At 35.2% G+C, this 24,678-nt stretch overlaps 2 protein-coding genes and 1 long non-coding RNA gene across 4 annotated transcripts; 2 read left to right on the top strand and 1 right to left on the bottom strand.

The window, feature by feature from the left end:
- On the top strand, positions 1-2,473 carry LOC127263760 (probable nucleoredoxin 1). The gene is made up of 4 exons (XM_051292962.1): positions 1-356; positions 553-1,032; positions 1,110-1,580; positions 1,672-2,473. The coding sequence occupies exons 1-4, from the start codon at positions 255-257 to the stop codon at positions 2,329-2,331; spliced, it is 1,713 nt and encodes a 570-aa protein (XP_051148919.1). The 5' UTR covers positions 1-254; the 3' UTR covers positions 2,332-2,473.
- Positions 2,474-15,381: 12,908 nt separating this feature from the next.
- On the top strand, positions 15,382-17,332 carry LOC127263702 (uncharacterized). Of its 2 annotated transcripts, XR_007841545.1 has the most exons (3): positions 15,382-15,675; positions 16,111-16,167; positions 17,287-17,332. It is a non-coding gene; the product is annotated as an uncharacterized LOC127263702 (long non-coding RNA). The 2 variants fall into 2 exon arrangements; XR_007841544.1 differs by lacking the exon at positions 15,382-15,675 and having other exon boundaries at positions 15,682-16,167.
- A 3,129-nt stretch (positions 17,333-20,461) lies between these two features.
- Positions 20,462-22,957, bottom strand: LOC127263714 (carbonic anhydrase 2-like). The gene is made up of 9 exons (XM_051292885.1): positions 22,868-22,957; positions 22,484-22,546; positions 22,062-22,256; positions 21,609-21,657; positions 21,412-21,528; positions 21,233-21,286; positions 21,063-21,148; positions 20,853-20,958; positions 20,462-20,767 (listed from the first exon to the last, which is right to left on the bottom strand). The coding sequence occupies exons 2-9, from the start codon at positions 22,534-22,536 to the stop codon at positions 20,606-20,608; spliced, it is 822 nt and encodes a 273-aa protein (XP_051148842.1). The 5' UTR covers positions 22,537-22,546; positions 22,868-22,957; the 3' UTR covers positions 20,462-20,605.
- Positions 22,958-24,678: the final 1,721 nt, after the last annotated feature.

Raw genomic sequence — 24,678 nt, forward strand, 5'->3', positions numbered from 1 at the left:
ATCTTTTTCCCACTTTCTGCACTTTGGTCTTTGGCTGTTCCATTGACCCGAACCGAACCCGAAAAAAATTCTCGTACCGGAGAAATTGCGTCGAAGAATCACTTCCCGTGTAGGCCCCTTCAGTTGCTTCTTCTCCAAGAATTGACGAATGATCTCGTAGATATTTAGACTGCGTTTAATTTAGTGATTGATTGTCTCTACCAAGAAGCGTTTTCTTTAAGCCAGTTGTGGTTCGGTGGTTTCAACAGTGCGCGATGGCGAGCGAAGGAAATGTTGAGATTGAGAGGATACACGATGTTGGTTCCATTTTGTTCTCGGAAAGCAGGGATTACTTGATCCGCAGCAATGGCGACCAGGTAAATAATTATCTATTTGTGCGCTAGATTTTGGGGATCTTTTAGAATTAGGGTTCGGATTAAGGTTTCACGACTACCAATGTTGATGCTGAGTGTTCTTCTTCAGTAATTTGACCTAACTGTTAAACCCACAAATAGTCGATTTTATTCCATTTCATATGTAGCGATTGTTGATTGAATCCTCTTGTACTTGCAGATCAAAGCCGATCAATTGAGGGGGAAAGTAGTTGGATTGTATTTCTCGGCATCGTGGTGCGGTCCTTGCCGGCGATTCACCCCAATTTTGATCGATCTTTACAACGAGCTCAAGACGAACAACAAGTTCGAGATTATCTTCTGCTCTGCCGATGAAGATAACGAATCCTTCGAAGAGTATTTCTCAAAGATGCCATGGCTTGCAGTTCCGTATTCTGATTCAGAGACTCGCGATCGAATGGATGAGTTGTTTTCTGTCAACGGAATACCTCACCTCGTCCTCCTGGATGAGAATGGCAAAGTTTTGAGTGATGAAGGAGTGCAAATCATCCAGGACTATGGAGCTGCAGGATTCCCATTTACGTCGAAACGGATCGACGAACTCAAGGAGCAAGACGAGGAAGCTAAGAGGAATCAGTCACTCAAGTCCCTCTTAGTATCCCAATCCAGGGACTATGTGATTGCAAGCGACGGCCGAAAGGTGTTTCTTCGTCGGTTATATTTCGATTTTGGACTTTTCGATGTGTTGTCTCTCTTACGTTGTTTGTGCAATGACAGGTCGCCATTTCCGAGCTCGAAGGTAAGACGGTGGGCTTGTATTTTGCACTGGCCGCCTACGAAGAATGCCAGGCTTTTACTTCGAAGCTCGTAAAAGTGTATACGAGCTTGAAAGAAAAAGGGGAGAGCTTTGAGATTGTAATGGTACCGCTCGATGATGACGAGCAATCGTTTGTCGAAGCATTCGAGCAAATTCCTTGGTTTTCATTGCCTGTCAAGGATAGTTTACGCGGGAAGCTCATTCGGTATTTTGAGTTACAAAGCTTTACAACTTTGGTAATAATTGGACCCGATGGGAAGACCCGTCATCCGGATGTTTCTGATGCGATCGTAGAGCATGGAGAAAAGGCCTATCCGTTCACGCCTGAGAAACTTTCCGAGCTAGAAAAGGCTAAGAGGGATGCGCAAACGCTTGAATCCCTTTTGGTGTCCGATGATTGTGATTTTGTGATTGGTAAAGATGGGAGCAAGGCGAGTACACGTCGAGGATGCTATGAAGTTTATTACACATGAGTTTGGATCGATTTTTATTTGTTGATGAGGAAATTGTTCGTTTTTTCAGGTTCCAGTGTCTGATCTAGTCGGGAGAACTGTCCTGCTTTACTTTTCGGCGCACTGGTGCCCCCCTTGCCGCGCATTTCTTCCAAAGCTGAGGGATGCGTATGACGACATAAACAAAAACGGGAAAGTGATGGAAGTCGTATTCATCTCGAGGGACAGAGATCAAACGTCGTTTGATGAATTCTTCTCGACGATGCCGTGGCTGGCTCTCCCGTTTGGCGATGGAAGGGTGCAATCTTTGGGGCAGTTCTTCAAGCTGCGCGGCATTCCGATGGTGGTTGCGATCGGACCGAATGGAAAGACGGTGACGACCGAGGCGCGGGAGCTCATAATGTGTCATGGTGCTGAAGCATATCCATTTACGCCGGAAAAGATCGAGGAGATCGAGGCTGGGTACGAGAAAATGGCGGAGGGCTGGCCGAAGAAATCGAAGACTGCGGCTCACAGCCATGAGCTTGTTCTTTCGAAGCGACACTTTTTTGTGTGCGATGGGTGCGAGGAGAATGGGCACGTGTGGTCGTACTTTTGTGAGACGTGCGACTACGATCTCCACCCCAAGTGTGCGCTCGAGGAGGAGAACGAAGACGAAGGCAAAGGGAAAGGCAAAGACGAAGGCGAAGGGCAGTGGGTATGTGATGGAGATAAGTGCTACAAGGAGTAGGGAGTAAGGAAGGAGTTTGAGGATTATAAGGGTATGTTTTTATGTATATTTGGTTTGGAAGGAAGTCCAGAAATGTGAACTGAGTTTGTTTTCTATGTGTGTGGAATGGTTTACTGATGAATAATATTATTATTTGGGTTAATAGCAGCAACTGTCATATGTCATCCACCTCTTAGAGCAATTAGAGCACACACAGTGGCCAATTTATAAAATTGCCATCGTTTCCTCCTCTTCCGGGCAGTGGTGGATAAAAATATCGAATCGAACCGTCGAATTTAATCGAACAAAATTTTTGGTTAACTGAGCAAATTCAATTCGAATACAAATACTTCATATTAGATATTTGTTTGGTTCGATTTCAGTTCGGTTTCGGTTCGGATATTTGAAATATTTTTTATTTAATTAGAATTTTGATTATTTTTTTATATATTTTTCTTAATTTCGATTCTGTTCGAGTTATTTGCAAATACTGTAAATATTTTCAGTTAACCGAGATTTTTTGTTCGGATTCGGTTTGCAATTTCAGGTATTTATCCAGTTCGATTTGATTATCAAATACCTGCATATTTACAAATAACCGACCGTACTCACCCCTACTTCCTGATGTGTCGAGGTAAGCTTTTGGAAGAGAAGAAAAAGAAAGGCGTAGTGGCTCACAAATCTCCTTAGGTGGAACGTGGGCGTGTTTTATAAAACATACCCGTAAAATCCGCCCGTGTTTAAATGCAGATCATATTGTCTTCTAACTCAGATTTTAACACGGCTGTGTGTATTATGTACACGGCTATGTTTGACATGGGCTTTTTTCTTTTTTTCAAATCCAGTTCGGTGGACGGCGAAAACTCCGGCAGCGGCGGACGACAACGACAAATACTCGACTTGTCAATAACGCTGTCCAACATCACCGAGTCGCAGGCGTCACCTTCCTTTTGTCTCCAATCGGTAAGCACTGTTGACTCGCAGGTGTCACCTCTTACTCATCTATGTCGTTGTCTTGTTGAGAAGGTACGAGCAATAAAGTCTTTGCATTTTTCTTTGCTCTCGTTCTGTCTTTCCCTTCCCTGTGTTTGTCAAAATTTTAAAGTTTCAATCTTTTTTATTCGTAGTTTAATCGAGTCTAACCGAGCTAACACGAAACGAGCTCAAACAACAAAATCGTTTAACGAGCCGAGCTCGAATATTTAACGAACGAACACGAATCTTGTTTGTTAATTTAACAAATGAAGACTAATATCTAAAATTTTATTTGGTTCGACTCATCCTAATTCACGAACTCTATTTATACAATATTAAACCACTTTCTATATATGAACTTTAAACCACTTTCTATATGAACTGACTTGCATGTTATTAATATCAAAATAAAAGAATTATATAAAAATAAAAATAAATAACACAGAACTATAACAAACACCATAAATACATTAAAAATGCAATTTTAAACCACTTTCTATATTAACTGGTTTGTATGTTATTAATATCAAAATAAAAAAATTATATAAAAATAAAAATAAATAACACAGAGCTATAACAAACACCATAAACGGTGTTGTACATGATTAGAGGGCCACAACTCCATTTACGGGGTTATGGTGTAAAAAATGCAACTCCAATAAAAATGAGATCATGAGAATATTATAATTTAATTTTTTAAATATTTTTGTAATGTATAAAAGTTTGTATTCTACAAAATAATATAAATATTGAATACAAAACAATATAAATATTGAATATTTTTTTAATTAAAATTTTAAAATATTTAAAGATAAATATAAATTTATTTTATTAAATAAATTAACCATTAAAAATAATTTAATTTATTGAATAAAATAATCATAAATCTTAATAAATTACATATTGTCCATAATATAAAGTATTAATTTATCATTGATTAATAAAAATATGATTTTTTTTTTTTTAAGAAAGCAATATATGTAATGTTATTGCGGGATAGAAAAATTATTAGAAAATTTTGGGAGGAATTTTTAGTTGTAGGTATAAATAAATAAATGTTTTTTTTTTTTTGTTTTGTCAAAAAAATAAACACATATTTTTCAAAAAAAAAATTAATTAATTAATATAATAAAAATATAATATTTTTATATTATCTATATAATTTTATACTTCACATAAAAAAAAAATATTCATTAAAATTATTTTACAAAACAAACAAACTCCAAATATCCCCAGACACAGTAAAAAGATAAAATTATTTAAACTTTAAAAAATTGTAGAAATACCCTACAATGGGTATATGTATTGCCGATGCTCTAACAAGGGTATAATATAATTAGTTGTAAAGTTTGGGACTAAATGTAATACATTAATTAATTCACCTAAAAAATTATCATTTTTTGCTTGTATTTTAAAGATCGTAATTTTAGCTATTGATATTATCGTATTTGATTTTTTCCATCCACTTTGCTCACTATAGCCCGATTAAATCCAAAAATACAATAGTCAAAGCTCATGAATTAATGAGATAGACAATATAGTAAATTGTGTAATAACCTCATTAGGAGCAAACTTGTTCATCTTTAAATTTCTTCCAACAACATTCTTCCTCTTCACTCAAACGCCTCCCAACAACACCTGTGATCCGCCGGCTAATTCCCTCCACTCATTTCCAAAGGTTTTCATAGGATGCGGATACCGGTGATAGATAGTGCTACCTATAATTAGAATAGAATAATTAAACAGCACCTTCAGGAGTCTTTTTTAGGTTCCTCGTTGTTCTTCGTATCTCCAAGGCCGGAGCTCTTCGTTAGCTTAATTGACCCAATATTTTATAGGTAATTTCCTACATACCTTGAACTCGACTCAAATATGAGGGTTTGGGTATTTCTTACATTTTAATATTGGTAAAACTCGATGTATTTTATGTTAGAAAAACTTGACGTGAAAAATCCTTCCACCTCGTCCCCTGTGAGTTTAGCTGATGTGGCATACACTGTCACCACATCAACTACATACCACACTAAGTGTCAAATTTAGTTGATGTGGCAGTAAACAACTATTTTATCTGTCGCACAATCAAAACACACAACTTAATTAAAGTGGTTAGCTCTACTAATGTGGTAGAACTCGCCACTTCAAGTAGCGAGTATTACCGACACTTCATTCTAATCATCATACCTTTTGCATTTTCTTCATTTTTTGTTCCAGTTGTTCTATTGTACCGAATCAAATAAATATACTCCCTCTGTCCCAACTCAAAGTATCATTTTTACAATTTTTGTCCGTCTCATTTCAAAGTATCTCTTTCTTATTTTAATAAAAGTAATCATAACACAATACCAAAATACCCTTAAATTTGACCTAAATTACAAACATACTATTACAAATACAATTATTTTTTACATAAGGGTAAAAATGTCAAAACCTCTTACACACTTCCACTAACTAATAAAATACTATTATTTTTTAATTTACAATAAAACCCCAAAGGGCCCTTTTGCACCGAGACGGATGGAGTATTTGTTTTGTGCAGGGTTGATATTATTGAATAAAGTAAAAATATTAGATATAATGTCCATATTATATGTTATTAATCTATATCCCCGACTATACCTTATTCTAATTTAGTAGTTTTTTTTTTATTTATTTTGAATTTCAAAGTTAAATGTTTATAGTACTCAATATTCTATAAAAGTGCATAAAATATTTATCTCCCAACAAAGATATACCCTACGTGTTTGTGATGATGAAAATGTATTTTTTTTTAGCTCCCAACAAGGTATGCATAAAGTAGATTTATATGTTGATACGGAACAACAAAATTCTCAATTTTATCCCCGAGATATCAATAATGAATCCACATAAAGTAGTTATTTCATGTATCTAACTGAAAAAAGGGCTTCATTTCTTGTAATCACCAAATATATGCGAAAAATTTCAGTTGCAAGTACATATTTTGATTGTGAACACTATGACGGTGAGACATCTACGAGTGTTGTCGGTGATCATGTTCCAAATATTGCAACATATGTTCAGATCGATCCAAATATGAATGACAATGTATATTTTGAGGATGACGACAATGATATGGATGAAGGTGGGGTTGAAGATAATGTTGTTAGTATTTCTATGAAGACAAACGTACCTAGTGTCTATACTGGATGAAGGATTGTTGCACCTACTATACATGTACCGATTTTCAACTCATCTTGAATGTGGAAGATGTGTACTTATCTGGAATTTTATTTTTCTCAACTTTACATCTTGCTGATAGAATTGACATATCATCCGCTAGTTGTGGAAATTTTTATCAACATTGGCTTAAAGGTGCTATTTAAATTGAAAAAAACATATTCAAATAGCAGTGAAATGTTTTAGTACCAAGATTGTCTAATAAGAGTATGTAATTATGGAGAGCAGACCATCAAAGTGGATTGTGGAAAGCAAACATAGAGGGCGAGGATGCTTGTGGTAATTACGAGGAATTTTAAGAAGCAATATGAATTTGTGGTGTATTTCAAAATATGCTTAGAGCTCAAATTCCAACTTACATGCTAACTTGAGTGAGGGTGTAATTGCAATTGCATTTCTCATTAGTGTTCGAGACAATCCATAAATAAAAATTAAGCATCATGTGAGTAAAATTCATGAAATATTTAGTTGTCAATACTATATCATAAAACATAAAGTGGTCTTAAGGCATCGGGAGATGAGATATATGCATATAAGATGCAAAGATTACAGATACCTTTGATCCGATTTATAAGACATTCAAGTACGTATTTTGGGTATTCAAATCATGCATTGATGGATTTCTTCAGTGTAAAAAATTTATTTGTGTAGATTGTACTCACGGTGCAAATACAAAATGTTAATTGTTGTGACCACATACGCAAATCAAAGGGTAGTGGTATAGGAATTTTTTTTATCGTTGACGAAGAGACTACTATTTCGTAACAATGACTTCTTGGGAATTTGGTCTTAAGATGTGATCCAATTATTCAATTATTCAATCCGATCTAAATTAGGTACAATAATGAAGTGTATGATGAGGTCTCTTTTTGGGAGTCTCAATAGCCTTAAATCAACCAAGATTAATTGTTACCTACTATTTTTTAATTTTTTTTAATCTATTTATATTATTTATCGCCACTTATTTATTTTATTTCAAAAATTAATTACTAATTCTATAAAAGTTTCAATTCTATTCATACAATATATATATTATACTAATACTATTTTTCTTAATTATAGCATCAAAAAAATTTAACATATTTTTATAAAAAAAAAAAAGGAAATATAGCACTGTCATTTTAATTAATTTTAAATTAAAATCTATTTCAATTAGATTCTTTTAACTTCATTAATTATTACAAGAAAATAATACTTTTGTAACAAAATTTTTTCATCCTTAAATTCATTTTTTTTTGTTACTAATGACAGTAGAGATGAAATTTAATAAATTACGTCTCTAAAATTCACGTAGCTAATGTCACCCGTTTCTAATTTTCACTAAATTTCGTCTCTAAAATTTACGTAACTAACACCATATCTCCCTAGTAACAAATATATTATTTTTGTAGTGTAATATTTTTTCCTATCTTTATTAATTTTTCTATCTCTTTGTTAACTTATTGGCTTACTTTTCTACTGTAATGCCCCGATTTCGGAATGTATAAAATAATATTATTATAGCAAATAAATATTTGACAATAGTAATGGAATCAAGAAACTAATATTTTGGGATAAATTATATTCCAATTTTGTATATTAGTTATAATTAAATAGACTGTTAAATGGATAAATATCGATAAAATTAAAAATAAATATAAATATAAATATAATATATAATATATAATATAATATATATATAATAATAATATAGTAGATGATGATAAGAACCTTATCATCATCGTTAATAACAATAATAATATAATAATAATATATAATGTTTAATAATAATAATAATATATTACGTTTAATAATAATAATAATATAATATATATATATAATATGAAAAGAAAGAAAGAATCCAACGCAGCAGCAGCAACGAACCGAAGGAAGGGAGGAAGAAGAAGGAAGAAAGAAAAAAAAAAAAAAAAAGAAAGAAAAAGATTTAGCCGTCCGATTCCAATTCCGACTTGGGTATGGTATTCCTTGCTATTCGTAGAGTCCGATTATAAATTTTAATACGAATTTTGATATTGGAGTATTAAATTAGAAATTCTTCAAAAAATTCAAAATTGGCTATTTAGCTATTTAATCGATGAATTTCTTTAGCTAATAGCCTATTCGTAGCGCCGACATTATATTTTGAGAATTTCGTACCAATCCAAGTCGAATAAAAAAACGGCAGTATATCGCACCTGCCTGCTTGTTCATACCTTTGCGTATTTTTATTTAATAATCGGGCAATATAAATATTATGAGGTAGAAGGATTTTATAGCTAGAATATCATATTCTACTAAATATAAAAGTTTGGAGCCCGACGAGTTAATTATAGAAATTAGCTTTTGAATAAGCAGGTAGCTCCTGAGAATAAGCATAAAGCTCATCTGATTTGAGTAAATAATGGGACAGGTGTACGTTGGAGGAGATTTGGGTGAAGTTATAAAATCCAGAAAGTATCGGTAGGAGGTAAGCAGTAGGGAATTAAATCTAATTTTAAGAAATTAGGTATTTATATTGCATGTGATTCTGATTCTGATATTGATATGATATTATGTGGAATCATTTGGTCAGTGCATCTATATATGTATATATGTGTGTGTATATGCATGTGTGAAACTTCGTTTTACGATATTTGATATACGTATTTGATCGTGTTGGTGAATTTATAAAAAGGAGGATAGGTGGGCCGTCTCACCAGCCCTTTTCATTAAATTCACTTATTGACATGCTGCACACATTGCACGATTTATCGGATATGTTTTATGGATCTATCGTTTAGTCGCCGTGTGCGGTAGTGCTAGGCGAGGGCATCATCTGGGGTTAGGATATTCGACCCCGATGTACCGTAACACTTTGGCGATAGTGGACGATAGTAGTCGGACAACTGGGTGACTTAGTCGCACGGTCATTCAGGGATTAGACCCATTGCAGTTGAGACGTATTTGGTCTAATCATTCGGGTTCGGTGTTGTTCCACTCATTGGAGTAGCTACTAGTGAGGTCTACCGGTAGTTTAGGATCAGATGCCAAACTCCAAACGCGATCCCGTTAGGGCGTGCGAGGAGGAGTAGAGTTTCCGGGTTTCCTTCGGGTGATTCCAGGTTGCACGGATTCTACTACGTTACACGGGGTAGGGCTAGACAGGAGGGTCCTATCTTCGCTATCACAGACTATGGGGTGTCTTGTGGTTAATGGCGACAACGTTCGACTATCCATGTATTGATTGCGGGAGTCGTATGGTGGGTATATGGGAGTGACCGGGTGACCGTTATATTATTATGGGTTTACCAGGTCCTTCCTTGAGCCGAGGATTTTCCGGCTATTTATTGATGATAGTCTAGTGAGCTGTTATTATGGAGCCGAGGTTATTCCGGCTGCTCACTTTGACATATGTATATGGGTATATGTGCATGAGTTGTCGATTTTGACATTATTGTTACATTATTTCAGTATGGGCATGGCATGGCATTTATTTTGCAAATGACGGAAATTAAACTCTATTTTCGAGCATGACATGGCATATTTTATGTTAGTTCTTAAAATGGATTTAATTCTAGACTGCTTTTAAGAAAAATATTTGATTCAGGTACGCATGGCACCTCCGGGACAGGGGACGTCTCGGGAGATAGAAAGACGGGCTGAATGAGTGAACTGCATCTGATGTATTATATGTAAATTCTAACTAGAAAAACCTCCCGTTTTGGGAGTATGTTTTTGTAAATATTTATAAACTTGTTTTTTTTGGGAATAATAAAATGCTTATATAATTAATTTTAGCCTTAACACTGTGTTGTGGGGCCCGAAGTAGGATGTGACGACCTCATGATGCAGTGTGGCGGTAGCATTTCCAGTATGAGCCAACTGGGGGTGTTACAAGTTGGTATCAGAGCCTAGGTTTGATAGATTTTGGCTCTTTGAATTAAAAAGGTTTTGAAAATAATAATGATATTGAATTGGTTTGGTGAGGTTTGGGTTTTGCGGGTGCATTCATGTTAATGTGATCTATCTTTTATTGTTATGCTTGGTTTAGATGTGTGCTGAATTGATATTGAATCAGGAAAAATTGGGGGCAGTATGTCGAATTCTCGAGGTGGTGGTGTACGTAGGGCTATTCAAGGCCCAGAGTTTGATCCTTCGTCTGATGAGTCACAGTATCCTGTGCCAGCGCATGTACCAACAGAGGCACCTAGTTAGGATTTCTTTCGGCAGTTTATGGCCGCGATGATGCCTCAACAGAGGAGTTTCATTGATGCTGTGATGCGGCATAACCCACCAACATATTCTGGTTCAGTGGAGCCAGGAGTCCTTGAGTTTTGGGTTGAAAAGATGGAAAAGATATTTCGTGTTGTTCAGGTTCCGCCAGATCAACGAGTTAATATTGGAGCCTATTTCTTGGAAGGCCGAGCAAATCGGTGGTGGTTAGGTGAAGAAGCTGCAGGTGTAGACCAAGTGGATATGACTTGGGATGAATTTAAAGCAAAGTTAAAGGCTAGGTTTATACCGTCGCATATTCGAAAAGCGAAGAAGCAAGAATTGCTGGACTTAAAGCAGGGCTCGATGTCAGTTGAGGATTATTTTGTGAAGTTTAATGAGTTGGAGATGTATGTTCCTGACTACTTTTCCTGTGAGCGAGACAGAATTGACCATTTTGTAGACGGGTTGCAACACAGAATTCAAGAAGCTTTAGCGGTGTTGGATATCAGTTCATTGTATGAGGCTTACGAGCGTGCTGCCCGATTTTATCAGAAGCAGGAAGTCAGACAAAAGGAGAGTGAGAAGGAAATAGGTTATCAACATCAGGTTCGAGATAAGGGAAAAGCTAAAGTGGAGGATGAGCCCAAGGGTAAAAAGAAATGGTGGCAAATGTTCAGGTCTGGGCCATCGTATAAGGGGATTTCGATTAATGAACCGAGTCAGGAGAGGTCTCAGCAATCGGGGGCTGTTTGTCGGCGTTGTGGAACAAGCCACCCAGGTACTCGTTGTGATAAAGTTCCATTGACATGTTTTAAATGTGGTGGTAGTGGTCACATTGCCAGGTTATGTCCAAGTGTGGTAACTGCAAGGGAGTTTCCAGAACCGAGGTTTAGGCCATGGCAGCCGCCGTCTTCGCAGTCACAAGGGAGAGGATTAGGATCATCTTGGCGAGGGGGACGAAGTCAGTCACGTTCGTCATCTAGGCAGCCAGGCAGAGGACCTGACCAGCGTGGACGAATAAATGTTCTTACCCAAGCAGAAGCTGATTATCATCCAGGTGAGGTTTTAACGGGTAGATTTCTGGTTTGCGGTTTTCCTGCTCTTGTGTTATTCGATTCGGGTGCAACGTTCTCGTTCATATCTAAGCGTCTAGTTAGACGATTGGGTCTGAATTCATCAGTAGAAGTGGTAGTGGAAGTTTTACTTCCATCAGGAGAAGTGTTGGAATGCCGAGAGCTTTATATGCAGATTCCGGTTAGTATTGAAGGGGTTGATTTTGTTACTAACTTGTTGGGCATCAAGCTATCCGAGTTCGATGTAATATTGGGGATGGATTGGTTAGTGGCATATCAAGCTCAATTTGATTGTCGAAAAAGATCAATTTCGCTGGTTGGAGCGATGGGCGAACAGGTGAATTATGCAGGATCTGCCAGACAACCTTCTATGAAGGTAATTTCATCCCTATCATTTCAATCATTTATTCGTAAGGGGTTTCCAGTATATCTGTGTGAGGTAAGAGATTTGACGCAAGGGGAGCAGCGATTGCAAGATATTCCTGTAGTCCGAAATTTTCCTGATGTATTTCCTGATGACATTCCGGGTATGCCACCAGCTCGTGAGGTGGATTTTGCTATTGATATTGTGCCGGGTGCTGAGCCAGTATCAAGGGCTCCATACCGGATGGCACCTTTAGAACTAGCTGAACTTAAATTGCAACTACAGGAATTGCTAGATAAGGGTTACATTCGGCCTAGTACATCGCCTTGGGGAGCTCCAGTTTTATTTGTGAAAAAGAAGGATGGAAGTTTGAGGTTATGTATTGACTACCGTGGACTGAACAAAGTCACGGTGAAGAACAAATATCCTCTTCCGAGGATTGATGATCTATTTGATCAACTGAGAGGTGCAACTATATTCTCAAAGATTGACTTGAGATCTGGATATCATCAGCTAAGGATTGCAGAGCATGACATTCCGAAGACAGCTTTTCGGACTAGATACGGGCATTATGAATTCACGGTTATGTCCTTTGGGTTGACTAACGCCCCGGCTGCGTTTATGGAGTTGATGAATAGAATTTTTCAACCATACCTCGATCAGTTTGTGGTGGTATTTATTGACGATATCTTGGTCTATTCCCCAGATAAAAAGACGCATGCAAAACATTTGCATGTAATATTAAACATATTGCGTGCAAGAAAGTTATATGCCAAGTTATCCAAATGCGAGTTTTGGTTGAAGGAGGTTGCTTTCTTGGGGCATGTTGTTTCTGGAAAGGGTATCTCAGTAGATCCTTCTAAAGTGGCGGCAATCTTGGATTGGCCAAGACCTACCAATCAATCAGAAGTAAGAAGCTTTTTGGGTTTGGCAGGATATTATCGGCGATTCGTTCTTGATTTTTCGAAGATTGCAAAACCATTAACTAATTTGCTGAAAAAGGATGCAAAGATTAACTGGGATCACGAGTGTGAGTCATCCTTTTTAGAATTGAAACATCGATTAACTTCAGCGCCAATTTTGGCTTTACCAGTGGAAGGTGAGGAGTTTGAAGTGTATAGTGATGCTTCGAAGCAGGGATTGGGATGTGTCTTAATGCAGAATCAAAGAGTTATTGCTTATGCATCACGACAACTAAAACCTCACGAAGAGAATTATCCGACACACGACTTGGAAATGGCAGCAGTGGTGTTTGCTTTGAAGATTTGGAGACACTATCTTTATGGAGCCCATTGCAGAATATTTACTGACCATCAAAGTTTGAAATATATCTTCACCCAAAAAGAATTGAATTTAAGACAAAGAAGATGGTTAGAATTGGTGAAGGATTATGATCTTGAAATTGTGTATCATGAAGGCAAAGCAAATGTTGTAGCCGATGCCTTAAGTCGAAAACCAAGGCATAACTTGGGCTTCATGTCGGTTGCTGATGAACTGTGCCAAGATTTAGCGCGGATGGAAATTGAGGTACTTGGACGGGGTATGACTCGGGGATATTTGCAAATGATACAAGTTGAGCCTGAAATTTATGATCGCATTAGAGCGGCTCAAATGGAAGATAATAAAATGGTTGAGCTTGCAGTGAAAGTTCAGTACGGTCAGACTCAAAATTTTAATATTGCTCCAGATGGGAGTCTTCGATTTCACGGGAGGTGGTGTATCCCAAAGGATCGAAATGATTTGAAAGAGCAGATTATGAGTGAGGCTCATAATACACCATACTCAGTGCATCCGGGGGGAAATAAAATGTATCATGACCTACGTCAACATTTTTGGTGGAAGGGCATGAAGAAGGATGTAGCCAAATTTGTTGCACGATGTTTAAATTGTCAAAAGGTAAAAGCAGAACATCATAGACCAATGGGGTTGCTACAACCTTTAGAAGTTCCACTCTGGAAATGGGATTCTATCGCAATGGATTTTGTAACAGGACTTCCAAGGTCAAAGTCGGGAACAGATGCAATTTGGGTAATTATAGACAGATTGACCAAGTCAGCAGTGTTCATTCCAGTACGTATGACTTGGAGTATGCAGAAATTGGCCAAATTATATGTTCATTATGTGGTTAAACGACACGGTATTCCTGAGGTGATCATATCAGATCGTGATCCACGTTTTCAATCTCGATTTTGGCAAAAATTGCAGGAAGCCTTTGGTACTCAGTTGCATATGAGTACTGCATTCCATCCTATGACTGATGGTCAGTCAGAAAGAACTATCCGTATTCTGGAAGATATGCTAAGAGCTTGTGCTATGGAATTTCAAGGGAGTTGGGAAGACCACTTGGATTTAGTGGAATTTTCATATAATAATAGCCATCAAGCAAGTATCGGAATGGCTCCTTTTGAAGCTCTTTATGGTCGAAAATGCAGAACTCCTTTGAGTTGGGACGATATGAGTGATCGACTGATACTGGGTCCGGAAATGATTGAGGAATCGAAAAATAAGATTCGAATTATCAGAGAAAAGATGAAGGCAGCTCAAGATCGTCAAAAGAGTTATGCCGATAGAGCCCGACGTGAGGGTCAATTTCAAAGTGGAGATTTTGTCTTATTGAAAGTATCCCCAATGAAAGGTATTAGAAGGTTTGGGATTAAAGGAAAATTGAGTCCGCGTTATGTTGGACCTTATGAAATTGTCGATCGAGTTGGTGATTGGGCCTATCGGTTGGCACTTCCAAATTCTATGGAGCGTATCCATAATGTGTTTCATATATCTCAGCTTCGTAGGTATGTTGCAGATCCTTCTCATATTTTATCTCCAGATGAGATAGAGCTGAATGAAGATCTTTCGTATGAAGAAAAGCCTCTGTGGATCATGGACACAAAGGTCCGAACCATGAGGAATCGAGATATTCGTATGGTGAAAGTAATGTGGTCCAGACATGGAGCGGAAGAGGCCACGTGGGAAGTAGAACAAGAAATGTTCAAAGCATACCCACAATTGTTTAATTAAGTTGTCTTGTTATGTGATTGAGTTTAGATTTCGGGGACGAAATCTTTTTAAGGGGGAGTGGATTGTAATGCCCCGATTTCGGAATGTATAATATAATATTATTATAGCAAATAAATATTTGACAATAGTAATGGAATCAAGAAACTAATATTTTGGGATAAATTATATTTCAATTTTGTATATTAGTTATAATTAAATAGACTGTTAAATGGATAAATATCGATGAAATTAAAAATAAATATAAATATAAATATAATATATAATATATAATATAATATATATATAATAATAATATAGTAGATGATGATAAGAACCTTATCATCATCGTTAATAACAATAATAATATAATAATAATATATAATGTTTAATAATAATAATAATATATTACGTTTAATAATAATAATAATATAATATATATATATATAATATGAAAAGAAAGAAAGAATCCAACGCAGCAGCAGCAACGAACCAAAGGAGGAGAAGGAAGGGAGGAAGAAGAAGGAGAAAGAAAAAAAAAAAAAAAAAAAAAAAAGAAAAAGATTTAGCCGTCCGATTCCAATTCCGAATTGGGTATGGTATTCCTTGCTATTCGTAGAGTCCGATTATAAATTTTAATACGAATTTTGATATTGGAGTATTAAATTAGAAATTCTTCAAAAATTCAAAATTGGCTATTTAGCTATTTAATCGATGAATTTCTTTAGCTAATAGCCTATTCGTAGCGCCGACATTATATTTTGAGAATTTCGTACCAATCCAAGTCGAATAAAAAAACGGCAGTATATCGCACCTGCCTGCTTGTTCATACCTTTGCGTATTTTTATTTAATAATCGGGCAATATAAATATTATGAGGTAGAAGGATTTTATAGCTAGAATATCATATTCTACTAAATATAAAAGTTTGGAGCCCGACGAGTTAATTATAGAAATTAGCTTTTGAATAAGCAGGTAGCTCCTGAGAATAAGCATAAAGCTCATCTGATTTGAGTAAATAATGGGACAGGTGTACGTTGGAGGAGATTTGGGTGAAGTTATAAAATCCAGAAAGTATCGGTAGGAGGTAAGCAGTAGGGAATTAAATCTAATTTTAAGAAATTAGGTATTTATATTGCATGTGATTCTGATTCTGATATTGATATGATATTATGTGGAATCATTTGGTCAGTGCATCTATATATGTATATATGTGTGTGTATATGCATGTGTGAAACTTCGTTTTACGATATTTGATATACGTATTTGATCGTGTTGGTGAATTTATAAAAAGGAGGATAGGTGGGCCGTCTCACCAGCCCTTTTCATTAAATTCACTTATTGACATGCTGCACACATTGCACGATTTATCGGATATGTTTTATGGATCTATCGTTTAGTCGCCGTGTGCGGTAGTGCTAGGCGAGGGCATCATCTGGGGTTAGGATATTCGACCCCGATGTACCGTAACACTTTGGCGATAGTGGACGATAGTAGTCGGACAACTGGGTGACTTAGTCGCACGGTCATTCAGGGATTAGACCCATTGCAGTTGAGACGTATTTGGTCTAATCATTCGGGTTCGGTGTTGTTCCACTCATTGGAGTAGCTACTAGTGAGGTCTACCGGTAGTTTAGGATCAGATGCCAAACTCCAAACGCGATCCCGTTAGGGCGTGCGAGGAGGAGTAGAGTTTCCGGGTTTCCTTCGGGTGATTCCAGGTTGCACGGATTCTACTACGTTACACGGGGTAGGGCTAGACAGGAGGGTCCTATCTTCGCTATCACAGACTATGGGGTGTCTTGTGGTTAATGGCGACAACGTTCGACTATCCATGTATTGATTGCGGGAGTCGTATGGTGGGTATATGGGAGTGACCGGGTGACCGTTATATTATTATGGGTTTACCAGGTCCTTCCTTGAGCCGAGGATTTTCCGGCTATTTATTGATGATAGTCTAGTGAGCTGTTATTATGGAGCCGAGGTTATTCCGGCTGCTCACTTTGACATATGTATATGGGTATATGTGCATGAGTTGTCGATTTTGACATTATTGTTACATTATTTCAGTATGGGCATGGCATGGCATTTATTTTGCAAATGACGGAAATTAAACTCTATTTTCGAGCATGACATGGCATATTTTATGTTAGTTCTTAAAATGGATTTAATTCTAGACTGCTTTTAAGAAAAATATTTGATTCAGGTACGCATGGCACCTCCGGGACAGGGGACGTCTCGGGAGATAGAAAGACGGGCTGAATGAGTGAACTGCATCTGATGTATTATATGTAAATTCTAACTAGAAAAACCTCCCGTTTTGGGAGTATGTTTTTGTAAATATTTATAAACTTGTTTTTTTTGGGAATAATAAAATGCTTATATAATTAATTTTAGCCTTAACACTGTGTTGTGGGGCCCGAAGTAGGAGGTGACGACCTCATGATGCAGTGTGGCGGTAGCATTTCCAGTATGAGCCAACTGGGGGTGTTACATCTACTGTACTCTGTTATGCCATTATTTATTTATTTTCAATAAATATAATATTATATTAATTGATGGAGGGAAGGGTTATTATATATTAATATCCGCTATGATTACATGATAATAATTGAAATCCAGCATTATGCTGATTAGATATTATCCATTGGATTCCAATTTTTGATCTAATAGCTTGTACTAATTTATGAGTTTAATAGTAATTTTTCAATTTTCCTAATTTATATAACCGTCTTATCCTCCACCATTCTTTATCCTTCTCTTAACCATTACGTAGAAAAATAACTCAGAATCTTCCAAAAATAATTAATCGACGAGATCGATGGAGACGAGAAAAATCAATTTTCCATTATTTTAACCCCAATCAATCGTTCAAGAAGAAACAAATCACTCAAGAAGCTATAAATCGCTCAAGAAGCAACAAAGACATCGTAATTACAGTTTCAAATACTTCAACACCTTCACCAATAACGGATGCGGTGGTAATCACTCTATCAAATAAGTTACATCTGGACAATTGATTTGAAGTTGTCAATACTCTACGCGATTTATTAGATTGCATTTACTGGATTCAATTTATTATATTGGATTATTGCATCTTTAGTCAAATTTTGATAATAATTTATGAAATTATGTCAATCTAATTGTTTTTATAGTTTTTCAAGATTTAGATATTAACGAAACTATTAAAATCTCGTCTGGTGTTTTAAGAGTTTGATAAATATGTATTAACAATCATATTTGAATTAAAACATTGAAATTACTGTCAATTAAAATAAGCTAACATCTCGGTTAGTTCACTTCAACATTTATGTATCAATGATGAAGCATCCATATTATTTTATACAATACGACATTTGATGAGTTTGAATACAAAACTCCACAATTTTCTATTTATGAAAAAAAAAATTATAATAAAACGTACTGTATATTGTTTGACATATTTGAACATCTAATATATCTAGACTTCGTAGATTTGCATGCAGTGAAATTTACAAAATTAGAAAATGCATACAATTTCTATTATGAGTATGCACACAATAGAGGCTTTTCAGTTAGAATTATAATACATAAAAACTTAAAAAAGATCCATATCAGATACAATACATGAAATATTATTGCAACAAAATGAGATTAAAAAAAGATAGCAATATAAAACAAGATCATCCTAAGATTCATCAAAAGAATACAGAAAATTAGGAAAGATCAAGACAATGCATTGTAACCATGAGACGAGATCCTACAAAACATAAACACATGCTTGTATCCGACCGTAACATTGATGAATCACGCTTAGTCATTGCAAATACAAATTAAGAAGCTGGACTACCGATTAGATCATCGTATAATTTGATAAAAATATCCTCTGGAGGAAAGAAGAATGTGAGATTTCTGAAGTTGGACTAAAAAAATCACATAAAGAAAAAAGAGAGAAATTTTCAAAGAGATCGAAACAAATATATTATTGCAATACTTCAACCAAAGATCAATTGATTATCCTTTTTTCTTTTATGAAATTGAAGTGAATTTTGAAGATAAGATTGTTAATATATTTTGGTAAATGCCCAAATGAGGGAAGAACTAGTCATTGTTTGAGAATTCTATTATGTTTGATACCACATACCAAACAAGTAAGAACTACAAGCCACTGGGTATTAAGTTCGGCCGTGGATTTATCCAGGGCGTACTTTCGGGTAGCGACTGCAGATTCATGCGTTATAAAAAAAGAAAAAAAAACTACAAGCCACTAAGTAAATTTATAACACTTTTCTCTACATGTAGTCGTCTTTTCCTCTTATATGAGTCAGTATTTCATCTTTTATAAATAACAACTCTGGGAGACAAAAGAAACATAAAAAGATACCAGCAAGGAGAGTGATTTTTTCGCCAATTTATTTACTGCTATACTATCAAACATTATGAGTGTTATCCATAAATTGTTATAAAAAAAGCACTCTAAACGTACTTTCCACCAAAATTTATTAAAACAAACATAAAAGAATGAATAAACATTTACATATATTGAACCAAACATTTATTTAATATCAACAAACATCTTCTTTATACTGTATTTAACATGTTATTGTACTATCAAACATTATTAATTGGTTATCCAAAAATTGCTACAAAAAATATATTCCAAACGGGCTTTCCACCAAAATTAATTAAAATAAACATAAAAAAAAAAAGCATTTACATATATTGAACCAAATATTTTATTAATGTACTCTGTTTAGCATGTTACTGTACTAACCAACAATATGAATATTCTGCATAAATTGTTTAGAATGTGGGGAGAAAAACTTAGGGTAAACTAAACACCAAGAGTGATTGAATGATGCGTTCACAAACACGCTCGGCCTCATCGATTTGAAGAAGACAACAAATGGTTGAAGAAGACGATTTACAGAAGATGACGAGGGAACAATTTTACCCTGATCGACAGAAAATGTTGGACCTTGTAACTTATTAAACTCGAAAAAACAATCATATCCATCTTCAATTTAAACCATCCGATTTTCATCCACAGCTATACACAATCAGAATTCTATCAGCGTAGTGCTGTTCACAGCCATATTATTATATACACATATATAAAAAAATGTCTATTTATAATAGTTTAAACATATAATAAGTGTCTACATTCCCGTGAATACCATTACATGCATTAACTTGACACTTGTTCCTTAACACGCACGCCACAAAAACATTCACACATATATACACACGATATGCTTATAACCAAAGTCAGCTTCTGGAATTGGTCATAAATATTGAATTGATTGAAAATATTATGTCGAGTCCCAAATTGAATTAAAGTGGGTTTAATATAGATCATAATTTATAACAACTTCAGATCATCCAAACCAAGTAATCCGGAATTAACACAGAACATAAAAATCAAACACTCAGAATAAAAAGTTTACATGATCCAAAACAAGTGACAATACCTTATTCCCAACAACAAATTGGTATGTAGCTTGGATTAAGCCAATTTACAACCACATTTAACATATGTACGTACCTCATATTGTGATTGGAGAATCTTTGGAGTCCAAATCCCAAAGCTGGAAACAACCTTTTACAAAATCATAGTGCCCACCCCTCAATGCCAATTTTTTACTGTCCACTGCTTGCTTCACAAATGGGTAACTCAACAAGTGCTCCAGAGATATATTCACAGCCTCCTGTTCAGGTTCAGCCATAAAATTAAATTGATTATAAATAAATAAACATATCTCGAGGGGGAAAAAAAGAAAAGCTAATATATACCTTTTCGAGGTAGTTGCACTGTTCACCTATGTCTAAATGACTGTGCTCACTTTTCACCTTGTCCTTTGCAGACTTGCAAATGCTCACCCAATCTTCTATGAAATCACTGTTTGTTTGAGGAATTAGAAAAGTGTTTTTTTTTTTTTTTTTTTTTTTTTTTTGAATCTAAATAAGATCCAATCTTAAAAAGAAATGAAGAATAGAGCAAACCTTGAAAAGCTGCCGTCATCAGGAATGGAAATCAGGCCCTTTATGCCTCCACAGCAACTGTGTCCAATAACAAGTATATTCTCCACCTACCACAGTGATTATTGCTATACATCAAGAACACATGATTCAAAAAAAAATTGTTATTTAATCGAGGAAAATAGAATAATCACCTTCAGATGCAGTACTGCATATTCAATGGCCGCCCCTGCTTCCGAATACTTGGTCTACCAATATATAAAAATTAAAGTCAAAACTGTCAGAACTGTTCAGACACAGACCCCAAAATGAAAATGAAAGTGAGATGTGAATTAATTAATTAATAACCCATTATTTATTTGATGAATGATACCTTGTCAAAGGGTGGAACCATGCTGGCAATATCTCTAACCACAAACGCCTCCCCTGGTTGGAAGTTGAGAACATGGGAAGGGCATACTCGGGAATCAGAGCATGCAAACACCAAAAACTGTAAATTTCAGACAAATAACTAACTTCAATCACTGCCAACGCAATAATATGCCAATTATTCCATTGCATGTTTGTTACCTTTGGGCTTTGTCCTTTTGCGAGCTTTCCATAGAGCTCTGTATCCTTCCTGTGTGCCACGAATTCACATTTTTCAGTCTTTATTTTACGTAATATTTACACATATATCTTCTTACCATTGCAAAGATTAATCATAAAGAGCCAGTAGTATATAGTGGAAGTACACACAGGTGGCTATAATTTCAGTAGGACCCAATTCAATGCAATCCACAGACATTTAAATAACAAAGTGTTCCATCTAAATCAAAAGACCATATCATAACCATGGCACAAACTAAAGCAGACAGCAATTATTGGCTGACACAGGGTCATTTTGGTAATTTGGTTTTCCGATGAGAATATTACGGGCACCTCCAAGAATCCAGCACTTCTCCACTGTCGAAGAAGGTTCCAACTCTTTACGAATATTATTTCCTAGCGATTCCCATTATTAGCTAACTACTTTTAACTTACTCGTATTTGTTTTTCTTGAAATACTCGAATCCGGATCGGATCCTCTCAACCGGGTCGGATATTTCAGCGGCGGGCTTGACGGCTCCGCCCGCTAATTCCTTCACCTTAGCCGCCGCCGCCTCCGCCTTGCCGGCCAAATCCGCCGTCAATTGCTTCACCTTAGCCGCCGCCGCCTCCTTCAGTTCATCCTTTTCGCTGAATCGTGTTAGAGACAAATTATTGACGTTACTGTTCTAAAATCGGATCAATCGATGATAATTTAATTTGCCTGATTATTACGAGGAAGAAGACGGTGGAAGAAACTGGGAAAAGTTACTGAGAAGCTTTAAATAATTAGATTATCCATAAAATGAAATCAATGGCGATAAGTTCGAGGAAGATGAAATTGGTAAAATTAATTTATGGCAGACATAATTGAGCACCTGAGAAGCTTCTGAAGGCCTGCAATGGCTTCATCATAAGCGTCCTTCGCCATTTTCCCCTTTCTGCAAAAATAGTACACGATTGCAGTTATACGCATCCCCAAAAGTTACCAAAATCAACACATTCTTTTATTCACACTGCTAAATACATACTCAGGCTCAGCAGATAGTGAAAAAATCTTCCAACCAAAAACTTACACATCCATAAACATCAATTGGGGTTTTTCTGTTAAATCTGATCTCAATTAACAACATTGATGAGACAAAAATCCATTACAATAACAGGAATTAAACAGACATTTATAAATCGAGCACTATGAAGATCGATCTAGAACTATACATAAACATGCGATGATCGGAGAATTGAGTGACATGAGATCAAACCTTAAGATGTTCTGCAATACAATTCCGGTATGCGTGTTCTAAGTTTCTGTAATAATCCTGCTCTTTTATAGCATGAGACTAACCAGAGTTAGCTATTAACCGTGGTTACCTTGCCCGAATCCATAATTCAGATAATGCTGAATTAAAATTATTATTAATATTTTCTATTTTGGAATGAAGTCAAATTCATTGCAATAATAATTATTACTATATTAACTAACGGAATGGGAAAAGTCAACAATTGTGTGGAAGATGATACGTGGGAACAGCTTACTTCATTTTTAATTTTTTTTTTTTTTTTGCCTTTTTGATTATTTCAAAGGTCCATATGAAATGACCAAGCACAATATGCAATAATTGTATTTGGAAATAAGAATTTAAATTTAATTTTAAATAAATAATAATGTGATATTGTGTTAGAAAAAAAAATTATATATTTTACTCGGAATGGTACAAATTAATTAATAGAAAATTTTTAAACACTTTTTAAATATACTTTTTTTTTTTTCAAGTATTCGACCTCACACAACCAAACACAACTACATGTTATTTCATTAAATTGTGTCAAATTCATTATACTTTCAAAATTCCTCAAACTTTTCATGGTTTCATAAACTATATGTGTAACCTCTTGACGATTTTTTTTTAACGGTATTGGATCTAAATGCGCCGAAACTGCGAATAAATTTTAGAATCTCATTTTCTAAATCCCTAAAAAGTACAAATATATTATTTTTTTCTTATTTAGCCTAAAAAATAGTAAATATATTCAAAATTAGTTATTTTATCAGGTTTTAAGATTTTATTTTTACTATAAGGATTTAAAAACTGAGATTATAAAATTTATTCACAATTTGGACATATTTATGTCAAATATTGTTAAATAAGAACTGTCGAGGGGGTTAGACGCATAGTTTATGAAATCACGAGAGAATTTGACACGATTTTAAAAGTACGGGGATTTGAATAAAAACATAGATGTATTTTGTATAATTTAGCAAAAAAAAAAAAAACAAATTTTATGTGCATGAAGTAATAATTTGTACTCCCTCTGTCCATTTTCTAATGTCTTATTTGATATCAACACGTATTTTTAGGCAATTAGGATTTTTGTTATAAAATGACAAATTTGCTCTTATGTATAGAAAATGAAAGAATAAATAAAGTAGGGGTAAGAAAGTAAATTTTGTATATAAAAATAGAAAGAGGACAATAATTACTGGACATTCCAAATAGAAAAGTAGGAAGTTAATTTGTGGATGGAGTGAATAATAAAAAAGAATTTAAAATTGGGTTATGACACGTAGGGGAAGTGGATTATGGGTATATGGCCTATTTGGATGGGCAAGTCAAAAATCAGGATGGGCTGACTCATATATATATATATATATATATAATAAAATAGATAAATAAATATGAGTATCTTATTTTTATTTTATTTTATTATAGTAGAGAGACAATATATATGAAGGGCATGTGCAAGTTCTCCAAGTAAATGGTTATTGATAAAAGTGGGTGGGCGAGACATATTGGCCTTTTAATTTGGGAGCGTTTTTGATGCACGAACGTCCTTTCGCTTGGATGAACCATTCATTCTCTTCCCCTCACAGTGCACGTCAACGTCCGAGAGATGACACTATTAATAAGGGCACTCATACCAATTAAATTTTACACGTCAAATAATCCTGAAAGTCTCTAATTTTTTTCCATACGATTAAATATTTTATATATTTAAAAAAGAATTTTATATTTTTTTATCATATTTTATTCTTGTAATATTTAATAAAAATAAAACTATAATTTTTTATTAA

Source organism: Andrographis paniculata, unplaced genomic scaffold (genome assembly GCF_009805555.1).
Source record: "Andrographis paniculata isolate CXL003 unplaced genomic scaffold, ASM980555v1 Contig69END, whole genome shotgun sequence".
In the NCBI taxonomy this organism is placed as follows: Eukaryota; Viridiplantae; Streptophyta; class Magnoliopsida; order Lamiales; family Acanthaceae; genus Andrographis; species Andrographis paniculata.

Excerpts from the sequence above, each read along its gene's own strand:
- LOC127263714 (XM_051292885.1), bottom strand. The coding sequence starts at position 22,536 with ATGGCGAAGGACGCTTATGATGAAGCCATTGCAGGCCTTCAGAAGCTT. Across the intron at positions 21,529-21,608 it reads CAAAAGGACAAAGCCCAAAG|TTTTTGGTGTTTGCATGCTC; the intron begins GTAACAAACATG and ends TGAAATTTACAG. Across the intron at positions 21,287-21,411 it reads TGGTTCCACCCTTTGACAAG|ACCAAGTATTCGGAAGCAGG; the intron begins GTATCATTCATC and ends ATATATTGGTAG.
- LOC127263760 (XM_051292962.1), top strand. The coding sequence starts at position 255 with ATGGCGAGCGAAGGAAATGTTGAGATTGAGAGGATACACGATGTTGGT. Across the intron at positions 357-552 it reads TCCGCAGCAATGGCGACCAG|ATCAAAGCCGATCAATTGAG; the intron begins GTAAATAATTAT and ends TTGTACTTGCAG. Across the intron at positions 1,581-1,671 it reads TTGGTAAAGATGGGAGCAAG|GTTCCAGTGTCTGATCTAGT; the intron begins GCGAGTACACGT and ends TCGTTTTTTCAG.